The 13,302-nt window shown below is 36.4% G+C and overlaps 1 protein-coding gene across 1 annotated transcript; it reads right to left on the reverse strand.

Moving 5' to 3' along the window:
* Nucleotides 1-1,872: 1,872 nt before the first annotated feature.
* On the reverse strand, nt 1,873-12,842 carry LOC131852214 (guanine nucleotide-binding protein G(f) subunit alpha). Its single transcript, XM_059202856.1, has 9 exons — nt 12,741-12,842; nt 8,794-8,888; nt 7,507-7,675; nt 6,521-6,618; nt 4,963-5,077; nt 4,612-4,698; nt 4,128-4,258; nt 3,214-3,382; nt 1,873-2,070 (listed from the first exon to the last, which is right to left on the reverse strand). Exons 1-9 carry the CDS (start codon nt 12,840-12,842, stop codon nt 1,873-1,875), a joined length of 1,164 nt encoding a protein of 387 aa, XP_059058839.1.
* Between the last annotated feature and the right edge of the window lie 460 nt (nt 12,843-13,302).

Genomic DNA, 13,302 nt, shown 5'->3' on the forward strand with positions numbered 1-13,302 from the left:
TGTGTTTTTATTATATAAGTATTATTTTAAGTACAGTATTTTTATCAGTTATCTAGTACTTATAATGTGAGATATTATCATTTACTGTTATATATGTCAGCTAAGAAACGTTATTCTAAATTGGATTTGATTAGAAAATGGCGGACTAGCTAATTTCAATACACTTTAATTAAATAGGTCCTAACAAATAAAGAGGATTGGTAATACGATAAACAAAATGGCGTCGTTCGTACACCAATATGGCGGATTCATAACTTGTTTTTAATGTTTTACGATATATAACATGTCGTCCAAAAGAAGTAAAAAAAAAATGTCGTTACACTGAATCCAATATGGCGGACTAATCCATCATGCCAGATTAAACAGCTAGTTTTGAAATTTTATATTTTTTATTATTAATTTCTACTGCCTATTAACTTCTACCAAGTAACGTCGCTAAGGTATAATATAGTATAATCTTACATATAAAATTCTCGTGTTACAATGTCAGTTACCATACTCCTCCGAAACGGCTTGACCGATTTTTATGAAAATTTATATGCATATTCAGTACTTCTGAGAATAGGCTACTATCTATTTTTCATACCCGTTCACAAGTATGACCGATGAGTCAGCCATCATTGCACTCATATTAGAGAGAGCACATTGACCCGTTCACGAGTATGACGTATAATAAAATGCATATTTTTTTCAGATGGGCCGTATGCTTGTTTGCCACCATAGTAGTATATACTATGGTGGCAAACAAGCATACGGCCCATCTGATGGTAAATGGTTACCGTAGCCTATGGACGCCTGAAGCACCAAGCATTAATATTTGTAGGAGACATAAAACCTCTTTTGTATTTATTTTGAATTTTGAATACGTTACGCATTCATTTGTTTTAAGAATAAAAATATTTTTAGAGAGATGACTAAATACCATCATGGCGTTTTGATTTCAACTATGATTTATACAGTACTAGCTTTTACCCGCGGCTTCGCTCGCATAACTTCTTTACTGGCTGCTAGATGGCGCTGAAGTTGCAAAATATTGATATTTTTTTTATGTTTTTTATGTTTAAAAATCCTATGTTCATTCTAATACTTCCAAGAACATGTGTACAAAATTTCATGATAATCGGTTCAGTAGTTTTTGCGTGAAAGCATAACAAACATCCATACTTTCACATTTATAATATTAGTAACGATGTGAAGCTAAGGAAAATAAAGTTGCTCGCGCTTGTATTTATTTGACGGCCTCGGTGGTCTAACGGTAAAGGACACCCCTTTTCTTCCGATGGTCGCGGGTTCGATTCCACGGACGGCACAAATATTTGTATTCATTAGTACGATTGTTTATATCGGTCTGGGAGTTTTCTATGTACAATATGTATGCTTTTACGAAAAAAATCTACGTATTTGTATCAGTTATCTAGTGCCCGTAATACAAGCTTTAGCTAGCTTAACTTGGGTCTAGATGGCGCTGTGTGAATTGTCCAGGGTTATTTATTATTTACTAGCTGAACCCGCGTCCTTCGTTCCGCCTCTAAATGAAATACGTCAAAGGTTTTTTGAAGTTCAGTTACGCAATAAATTTCTGAACGCACACCGTTTGACAGGTATCAGCTGTTTGTATGAGAAATTAAATTGTCGTTTTTACTATTGTCTAAGCAATTTCTTCATATTTTATCTCCGTTTAAACCATTCCTGGACTTCTACGAATATTTCAAGATTAAAATTAGCGAAATCGGTTCCGCCGTTCTCGAGTTTTAGCGACACAAACGAACAGCAATTCATTTTTATATACCTATACAGATTTTATTTATTACGCTCCCTATAAAACAAACAGGTATAATACCTATATAACCTGTAATTTCTCGTTGAAATCGTTCAGTAAACACCAATATTTGATAATATCTCTGCTAAAATCATCTGATGCACATCTTTGAACACCGTACGGACGTTGTCGGTGTCCGTGGCGGTTGTGAAATGGAAGTAACACTCCCTCGGTCGGTTCACTTCTTGGATAACGAAACTTTCGGTCGACGCTGCCATTGGTTTCCTTTCACGCTTCTTCTTTGTTATATCCTGCAATAATACATAGGTATACAAAGAATGTTCAAATATCCTTATCTTTATTGCCTTATTCATATTATAAATGCGAAAGTAACTCTGTCTGTCGCGTTGTAGCAATGTACCATGTCAAATTGACCTCCACGCGGTTTCCTGGAAATCATCGTGATAAATATATAATAGTGTGACTAGTAACAAACAAATAAACGATATATCTATCTATCTATCTAAATTTCAGGTGAATCTGTTACGATGGGCTAACTGACCTGAACTCATGCTCATCTTATCATCCTCCACTGGGGCCCCCCAGCGTCGACCGTTAACGCAGGCGGGTGTATCCAATACCGTCTTTACCATAAGGGCACACGGGGCCTTACCCAGGGCCCCCATTCTCAGGGGGGCCCCCGAAGGACTGACAATTTTTCTCACACATTTATTTTCAAAAGATTTTTATCGGGCACACTACACTTTTTTCACAAATCAGTAATGTTATCAGAAGGTATTTACAAGGCATATACTACGCCATTATACCGATTACTTTGCCTATTCCTATTTTTTTTTACTTTCTAAAAGGGCCCCGAATTCTTGTGTGCCCAAGGGCCCCAGCCTAGTTTAAGAAGGCGGTGTGTGTATCAACCATCACCAGAAAACAATTGATAGATTCCCGATTACTAACAATCTTTCAATTGGTTAGCTGCTAGAGATTGCCATATGGCATTAAGCTCGCCAATTGCACATTTATTATAAAAAGTACAAACAAATTGCCAGAGCGGGATAGCGCTCCCAAAATCAGTTGCCGTCTAGCGCGCCACAGAGAAATTCTATTAGATTTGGACAATTTTTCGAAGAGATATAGATTTTTTACAGGAAAGGGTAATATCTCATCAAAATCAACGATTTTTTTTTATTTTTAGGCAAAATGAGTAAAAATTATCAGGAGCTCGCTACCAAAATATATTACCGTCTAGCGCTTCGCAGGGGGGACATAATTAGAATTGGCCAGCTTTTTGAAGACATACAGATTTTTTGCAGGCAAGGGTATACCTATGTCATCAAAATCAACAAATTTTCTTTGCATTCTTTGGCATGAGTAAACAATCCCAAGGCAAACGGAAAAAAGAATCAACTACCGGATATAATACAAAAAAATCGACTTACAGCAAACATACTCCTGATGAATAACTTGGTGCGATTGTACTCATCGCCTTGTGCCGAGTACTGTTGGTAATCAGGGAAGTAATCGCCGATGGAGCGACCCTGAGAGATCTTGTTCTGCAGCAGGTCCTGCTTGTTAAGGAACACTATCAGACCGGCCCGCAGCAGAAACCTGAGAACAATTCATGCATTACTGTTCCTGTGCACTCAAATCACATCAAAAATAAGTGATTCATGTAGGACATTTAGCTTATGTAGGTGAAATTTTTTGTATTAATTTTTTTCCCACTAAGATATGACACTTTAGTTCACTCCTGTGTAGCCGTTCAGGACTATATCATGCCTCTATACTCTATACCGGTGTTTCCTAATTAGTAGTACGTGTACCCCCAGGGGTACGTGAAGTTGCATCAAGGGGTATGTGCAGCTATTTTTATATTATTTTATAACGATCAACATCGTAAAAGCACGGAGCACGGAGCATTGTGACCAACCGTGCGCTATCACGCGCCTACCGCATCTCGTCATTCGGCTGGCCTCGCCACCCGTCACCTGTTCCCGCTTCGTTTTGTTCCCGCAGGCGTTTGAGAAGAAGTAACAAACATATACACACACTCACAAACTTTCGTATTTATAATATTAGTGTGATTGGTACAATAAAGGGTACACAAGGTTTGAGGTCTTTTTTGAAGTGGTACGCAGCAAAAACTAATTAGGAATCACTAGTCTATACCCTATAATTTCACTACTATATACAGTAATGTGGACAAATGCATTTGTGCGCCATTTCATTATCATACATTAAAAACAGAAACAAAACTTACAAAGCAAGTTGCTGTAATAAGTGAGACTAAGGTACACACGCCGACGAGTTCTTACAAAGTCTACCAGTCATATTTCTTTACGCATATACTGACCTACTTAACCAGACATCTTCGAATAACACCAGTGCTTCCTTCAGCCTGTTCTGTGTCTCATCTTCTCTCAAGGTCTGGTCGAAGTCGCTGCAAGCCACCAGGAACCAAATGGCGTGGATTCCCTCGAAAACCTGTTGAATGTTATAAAGTTAAGTTAAATCGCCTTTCACACATCGCCGTCTAGACCCAAGTTAAGCTAGCTAAAGCTAGTGTTATAGGTAGGTACTATATAACTAATACAAATAGATACATAGATATTTTTTTTTCGTAAATACATACACATTATACTTAAAAAACACCAGACCGATACAAACAATCATACAAAATGATTGTGCCGTGCGAGGAATCGAACACGTGACCATCGGAAGTAAGGCGGTTAGCTAATCCGCAAGACCACCGAGACCGTCAAAAATAAAAAATTAGGATCTTATGAACTCATATGCATCGTTCAGTTTTTTTATTTTGTTTTTCATCTGATATCTACCTGTATCCATTTCTTCCTCTCCCCCCTCTGCCCACCGACGTCGAACATCCAGAAGTCTTGGACGCCCCCCTGCATCGTTTTAGGTACCTGAGGATGTAACACGTATTAATTTTTTGAACTATTCCAATGCTGTTGGTCAAAGTTGACCTTTACAGCTCCACCGCACGATGACGAGTGCGGATGGCACACCAAACCCGCGGAAGGACTTATGGAGCGGCTGAAGGCCAACTCAGACTAAATTCGCCTGACGGATACGACTTTAGTCTGAGGGCACCGCTAGAGGTTTGAACGTCGGCTCAGGCCGTCGTAATTTCGAACCCCGTTTGAATTGGACCAAAACTGAGAACTCACCTTAACTTTAAACTCGATTTTCTGTATTCCAGTAGTCTTCTGTCGACACCTTAATATATCTGCATCTGATGGTACATAGTCTGCTTTTTCTATGAGATCTATTCTATCCAGAAAACTGAAAAAAAAACATAGCTTATATTAAACTAAAGTCTATTATTAATCTATCAATCAGTAACTATGTAGAATGTCGTATCAAGGTTTGAAGAGGATGATGGAAGATCGTAGAAAGTGGCAAGAGCTCAACCGACAAGAGCGTCGCTATTAAATTATGAATGAATGAATGAAGTGTGTAAACAAATAATAATAAAGACAAACAATATTAATTTATTCTCAATTTGATCATAGACTTTAAAAATAAACAGAAGAATATTATTTATTTGAAGTTTATTGAATTTTGTACAATAAATACAACAACACTCTCACTGCCAGCAATATATAGCATGCTTCCAGTTGAACAAGCCATGTAGTCCGCCGGCGGGGGCCAACGGTGCATTCTGGTGCATTTAATTTGAAGTGACGACGACGTGAAATGAAAAAATGTTACAGCAGGCCATTCGCCAGAGTCCGCCAGCGTCTAGTCTAGTTAATAATGCTTTGAGCACGCTGTAAACTGACAATTATTATTGTTGGCGTCACTGGCAAATTCGGACTAAATGTTTTGTGGGCGGCTGGCGACACCCACGGCCTGTTGTTAATGTTTCTTTAAAATAAAAACGGCCCTCTGTACTCAAATGGGGTCCGCCAGCGGATCCCATGGCAGTGAGAGTGTTAATGTAGTCTGGTAGAGAATAACCAGCCAATCTTAGGGAGTGCAAAGATACTCGAAGTCGGTTTAGTTCATAAAATTTCATAATACCAGCTGTGCCCGCGGTTTCATCCATCTTAAATTTCAATAAAAAATATAGCTTGTACCTATCTTATTCTGATGCATAAGCTATATTACTGTAAAGTTATAATATTATTGAGATTAAGACATTACCTAAATAGTTATAAATATAAGCGTACATAATATATTATTTTTAATTAATATAATCGCAGAACTACATGACGAACAGTAGGACTTCATCTCTACATCATCTTATTAATATTATAAACTGCCAAAGAATGGTAACAGCGTTCGTGTTCCCGGAGATATACAACCCCGGATTCTTCAAGATGAATAGATTTCTTTGGGTAAGCGCGCTACATCCTAGGTCTTACCATCATTTCACAAATAAGGTATATAAGGTATTCTAAAAAATTATCTTATTAATATTATAAACGCGAAAATTTGTGAGTATGGATGGATGTTTGTACTCTTTCACGCAAAAAATACTAACGGATTTTAATAAAAATTTACAGTAATACAGCTTATGCACCAGAATAACATATAGGCTAAATTTGCGTGTGAACACAGGTAGTACATAATAATGTACATTCAAACATATTATAAGCATACATACATATAGTATAAGCAAACCACATATATAATATGATAGTATTATGAGTGTGTGTGTGTGTGCGTAAAATACATGGTAGTATCAAGTGCTGCCAGGCCCGTCATGGCGATCGTACTTACTATTGTGCGCTGTCAATAAGCTGGTACTCATTGGACCTGTTGAAACACTCCCTCACACCTCCATCCTTCCATAAAGCTCTCACGTAGTCATAGTATTCCTGGAAGCAGAGTACCCTTATATTAAATAAATATGCGATTCGTTTATTTACCTTTTTTTATCAAAATAAAATATCTAAAATAAAAGTATCCCAAATTATAACCTCCTTATAACAATCGAGTCAGGTAAAATCGGTCCAGCCAGTTTAGAGGTTATCAAGTACAAATAAAGAGACAGACAATTCGTTTTTAATTACTTTTTTGATATAATTAAAGTGTATACTTTAATATGTATTTAGTGAGATACTGCTAATTTGAATTCATATATTTGTATACATACACTTGTTAACAATACATTTAATTTCGCAGTTTTACTTTCTATACAGATTAGAGATTTAGGTAATGACTAGACATGTAATAAGAAGCAGTAATAATGCATATAAACATGAAGGTATCAAAATAATAAAAAAGAACAGCGCCTGTTGATCGGAAATAGCAAAAACTACTTTTTTAATATTTGCTTTAACATATCTTATTATGTTTTATTCTGTTGTATAAGCTATATTACTGTAAAGTTTTATTAATATCTGTATTAGTTTTTGCGTGAAATGACCTGACTGTTCTTATCATCCTCCACTGCGTATACCGTTAGCGTAGGCGGATGCACAAATCCATTTTTTTTTTCATGGATGATAATGGAATGATACACGCTACGCTAGCCCTAGCTAGGTGCAACAGTGGAGGATGATAAGATGAGCATGAGGTCAGGTCAGTTAGCCCATAGTGGAAAATTCGCCAGGAAGTTAACGTAATGGTTTCCAGGGGGAACCGCGTGGAAGTCAACCTGATATGGTATATTGCTAGCAATGGTGACACTAGACCCCATTACTAACAATCCACTTTCCCCCCACACCATTCCATTACCATCCATTAATAAAATATATATTTACCTCCGTAAAATCCGGGGGTCCGTCCGACCCACATTTCAATATGTACTGCTGGGCTTGAACATTTTTTATATTCTGCAATCCAATGCTGAGTGCGCTCATGTTGCGTACTATGTCATATATTGACTCGTGTATGTTGTGTTTTATATGTTTTACCTTCTCTTCCCGGTCACTGGAATAAATATAATTATAATAATACCCCTGGACAATTAACACAGCGCCATCTAGTCCCAAGCTAAGCAAGCTTGTGTTATAGGTACTAGACAAGGCATCCAGATTTGGCGCCAGGAGAGGGTCACTTAGTCGTGGTCAAGTCAAGAACTTATAATTTAATTTTGATAACAATAGATACAAGTAAAAAGTAGGTATTTTATTAATGTACGTAAGTACTGTACTTAAAAATATATATATCGTCATGACCTCCCCCCCCCTGAGCTTTGGATCCGCCGTTGGTACTAGACAACTGATATAAACACTTAAATACAGTTTTCTTATGTAAATACATACGTAATATACATAGAAACCAAACAATAGATCAATACAATCATATTCATGAATGCAAATATTTGTACTGTGCCTTTTGAGCTCAAGAACACTCTGAACTGACTGTAGATTTGACATATCATAAGAGTCTGTAATATTTAATTATCTGTACATAAATAAAGATATTTTGATCTGATTTGATACCGTGCGAGGAATCAAATTCACGGCCATCGAAAGTAAAGTAATGTGCAATACCGGTAGACTACACAGGCCCCCATATAATTGTATACTTTCTAGAGATTGAGAGTTGAGAGCTCATCACCCCCCAAGTCTCTGCACAACGTCCCCATTTTTTTCTGGGTCTCCGCTCTATCGCTTCCCTTTAAGGCTGCAGCGCCCACAAGGGGGCATTACCGCCTACTTTGGGAAAAACTGTTCTAGACTACACAAAATAGGGTAGACGCCCTGTAATGTCCCTGCATTGTCAACTGAGTCGTCTGGGACGAGTTTTTAAGTTATGGGGAAGTAATAGGCCCATTGTTGGGGGAAGGGTATAATGTGGACTAATGATAAAATAATTTTTAGAACCGTTTTCCAGACCGGCGCTGTTCCGGTCGCGAATTACGTGACTTCTCGGTCCCTATGTCAAAGGGCTAAGCCGGCTATAGTCATGCACGATTAGGGGCGATCATTTTGAATTAAAATATAATAATTTGGCTATCGCCCAATCGTCAATTATGTCACTCCTCTTTCCCTAGGTATATATCAAGTATACAACAAGTATTACAGTAATTTCAAGTAAATTACCTCACTGAAAATCCTTGTATATGCAATATTTTCATTTGCTTTATTATAGTTGTCTTTCCACTTTCGCCTGTACCCAAAAGCAGTAGTTTTATTGCCTGAAATAGATATAGAAATTATATTAACATCCTTCATTTATAACTTTGTTATTTAAATGCCCAATATGTGCGCGAAATTTTATAATTATAACAGGACTAGCTGTGCCCGCGACTTCGTTTACACGGTTACCCCGTTTTTGCAATATTTTCACTGATGCTTCGCTTCTATTGGTCGTAGCGTAATGGACTATCCAACACAAAAAATTCAATTCTAACCTGTAGTTTTTGAGATATGGTAGTCACATGAGGGCACATGGAAGGCATGGGAATCCTTGAAGCGGTCGTCATAGCCGGAACGACTAGCACAGTGTCATCATTCAAATAGAGACTATAGTTGAATACTTTGTAAAACTTGCTATTTGGCAGTTTATATTCATACAAAATGTTAAATATGTAATGCTGAACAACATTTCTCATCAAAGTATCTATTCATGTACATCAAAATATCGCATCACCAACAGAGTCTGTTCAGTCACTCATTTTGATAGTTCAGAATTTATAATTTATCTCGCAAGGTCGCTCTGAGGGACTTGAGATATCGCCCTAAACGCATCACTATGTTGCCAGCCGGATATCGTCAGTTTCCGGTGACAGTAGCGTATTGTTAGACATTACTGGAGCTAGTCCCCTTCCATACATTTCATTTTATTTACGTCTTATTCTGCCATAACGGTGTTTCATTTGCTATATGGTTCCACGCAAAACCTATGTATGTATATGTATATAAACACGGATTAACAATAGATTAACTAAATATAATCCTTATCTAACGTTCTAATGTTCCGATAATTGGATTAACGAATTAATGATTAATGGCTTACCGCAGCTGCAGTTTCCAACAGCAGCATTATCATGTACTAAATAACAACAATAACAGTAGCAGAGGCGATTCAAGCGGAAGAATAATAATAATAAATAATAAATAAATAATTTCAGAATCTCACACAGTGCCATCTAGACCCAAATTAAGCTACCTAAAGCTTGTGGTTAGGGTACTAGAAAACTAATACAAATATTATACATAGATATGTTTTTTTTTCGTAAATACATAGAAAATACCCAGACCGATCAAACAATCGTACTCATGAATACAAATGTTTGTGCCGTGCGAGGAATGCGCGACCATCGGAAGTAAGGCGGTGTGCTAAACCGCTAGACCACCGAGGCCGTCAAATATAGATTTTTTTTATAATTTATTTTCTAACAACATGGTCCATTTTGTTAGTAACAACTTAATAATATAACTTATCCTATGTTAGTAGTCATTACATAGTAAAAGAGCAACACACAAGTTTCTTGCTTATTCTTCTTGTGACACACAAGATTTAAAAAAATGTTGACTATTCAAAAGTGCTTAAATTAAGTTTATTTGATTAAATGATTTTCTATTCTATTCTATAAAACAAAGTCGCTGTCCCTGTCTGTCCGTCACTATGTATGCTTAAATCTTTAAAACTACGCAACGGATTATGAAGCGATTATTTTTACAGATAGAGTGATTCAAGAGGAAGGTTTATATGTATAATACATGTACACCCGTGTAAAAAAAAGAAAAAGTTGGAGTCGTGTATATCAACAGCTAAAAAGATTGATAGACGATCGTGGAAGGTGGCGGAAGTTCTACCGACAAGAGGACAGTTCTTAAATTAACTACTTAACGGCTTCGCATGGGTGTATATGTATTATAATACATGTGCGAAGCCGGGGAGAGTAGCTAGTACAATATAAAATAAAAATAAAAACAAAATATTATAAAAATGTAACCTTTAAAGAATTACCTGTCCCACCCAGTATCTTAGAATTTCTGCTTAGAACGAACATAATATAAATGGCGAAATTGGTATCATTTGAATTCCCCTTGTTGTGCAAATGTTCAGAACACAAAACCATATTTACAAAAACATCTTTCTTCTTTCTTATATATAAAAATGAAATGATGTTTTGTAGTCTCGCTAAAACTCGAGGACGTCTGGAACGATTTGGCTAATTTTGGTTTTTAAATATTTGTAAAATTCCAAGGAATGTTTAAGTGGTGAGTAAAAATTAATATATTGCATAGAAAATGGTAAAAACAACAATTTTATTTTCCAATACAAACTGTTCCTACCTGTCAAACAGGGTGCGTTCAGAAATTTATTGCGTAACTAAACTTCAAATAACCTTTGACATAATTAATTCTGAGGCGGTACAGCGTTAGCTAGTTTTATTAATAAATTAAGTTCTAACCTAACGTTTTCCCATTTTTTCCCTAACACTACCTTTTAGTTGTTCTATGAGTTGTCCCCTTCCTGAAAAGTCACACAATCAATTCATGATTCATGAAAAGTAAAGAACCTTTTAGGATTTTCAGATTACGTATCTTGGAATAGATTTGAGATATCAAAAAGTTGCACAATAATCAATGACTCTTGTTTAACAAGTAATATAGACCGAGATACATTCCCATGCAGTGGCGTAACTGTAGTTCGAGGCCCCAAAAAATATTTTATCTAAGAACAATTTACATGGTAATCTTGTCCCAAACTAAGCAGAGTGTTATGAGTACAAGATAACTGATATAATTACATAGATCAATTTTTTTTAATACTCACATATACGTACAAAACACCCAGACTGATAGTAATATCGGGCAGTACAGTAAACCCAATATATATATGATATATATATATATATATAGATATTTAATTATTAGGTTCGTTCGTCGTAGTAAAATATGTTAATATATTCACAATGAAGTCTAAATTTACAGTCCTTTATTTCCTAATGTTTTTGAGATGTCACGTAGAATTCAAATTTATATTTCCTTACATGAACTAAAGAGTTATTAACAGATACAAACAATATTTACAGGAATACAAATATTTGTACAATGTGGGGGTAAAACCCGCGACCACCGGAAATAAGGCTGTGTACTAAACCACTAGACCACCGCACCGGGGCCATAATATTGATATGAGTCATTTGTTTGTTATGTTAACTGATATCGTAGAACAACTAAGCCGATACAGAACCGAGCCACTGACCGTGTTATTTTCCCTATATTTTATTTGGAAAATAGAGCGTGGAAGCCTCGTGGTTTACTACTAGTACTTATACCAAAAGGTAGCAAATTCAAATCCAAACCAAAATGCCAAAAAACAATTTAGGGTCGGCAACGCGCACGTGACATACCAGGTGTTTCAGGCGTCCATACGCTACGGTAACCATTTACCATCAGATGTGCCGTATGGTTGTTTGCCAACATAGTAGTATAAAAAAAAATATATTAATTTAAATTAACAAACTGATGCTCCAATGAAGAAAACACTAATAACAAACCCAAAAATTAAACCAAGCGAAATGTGGACAATGCCTCTGTCTACCCCAACTAGAATAATAGTCGTGACTATAACTTATTATTATTATTATACCATTCCTAACTACATGAGAGAGGGGAAGGAATTGTTAGGAATGTGGACTGATGGGCCATTGCTAGCAATGTACCATGTCACGTTGACCTCCACGCGACCTGTCCTGACAATCATAAGTTCCTGGTGAATTTATTACTAACTGACCTGACCTCATGTTTATCCTACCATCCTCCACTGGTATCCCGCCATTCCATTTTAAGCCATTATTACTTACACCCTCCCCTTCGATCGATCCCCCGTCCAATTCAAACGGGGATCGAAATTACAACGCCCTGATCCGAGGTTCAAACCCCTAGCGGTATCCTCAGACTAAAGTCGTATCCGTCAGGCGGGAGTTGCCCTTTAGGCGTTCTATAAGTCCTTCTTTTGGTTTGGACTCGCCCCCTATCGTGAGGTGAAGCTATAAAGGCCAGCTGCGGCCAACAGCATTAAAAAAACTTACATCATTGTAAGGTTTAATCCAATTTTTAATATCCTTGTCAATCCTCTTCGTTCTCCCGCCATCTTCATTAGGATCAGGCAGACAGGGCACCAGAAATCTCATTTTAGTGTTAATATGTAGTTTAAATATAAACAAGAAAAAATTTTTTATTAATTCATGAACTTATTAGTGTAATTAAAAAAAAACACTATTGATTTCACTAGTTAAAAAAAAAAGCAAGAAAATGTCTTGTATTTTATGAATTTGATAGTGTAATTTCCAAAAAAAACACATTTGATTTCACTGTCATAAGGGTATTTCAATTCCAAATTTAAATATTATTTTAAGAAACACACTACCGGAGCCAGAAGAGAAAATAAGTACACATTTATTTTCAGATTGACTGGTTTTTTGCACATGAATTTTCACTGTAATAAGGAAATTTTAATTCCATTCGAATTTCAAATATTTACACATCTATTTGGAACTTTCGCAAAATTTCAATAGCATGTTTACACACTAAACTTCAGTTTTCAAATATGGAACGACGCTTTCATTTCTAATGTGTAAATAAATATATTAT

Source organism: Achroia grisella, unplaced genomic scaffold, assembly GCF_030625045.1.
Source record: "Achroia grisella isolate CSIRO2021 unplaced genomic scaffold, CSIRO_AGI_Agris_v1 utg841, whole genome shotgun sequence".
NCBI lineage: Eukaryota > Metazoa > Arthropoda > Insecta > Lepidoptera > Pyralidae > Achroia > Achroia grisella.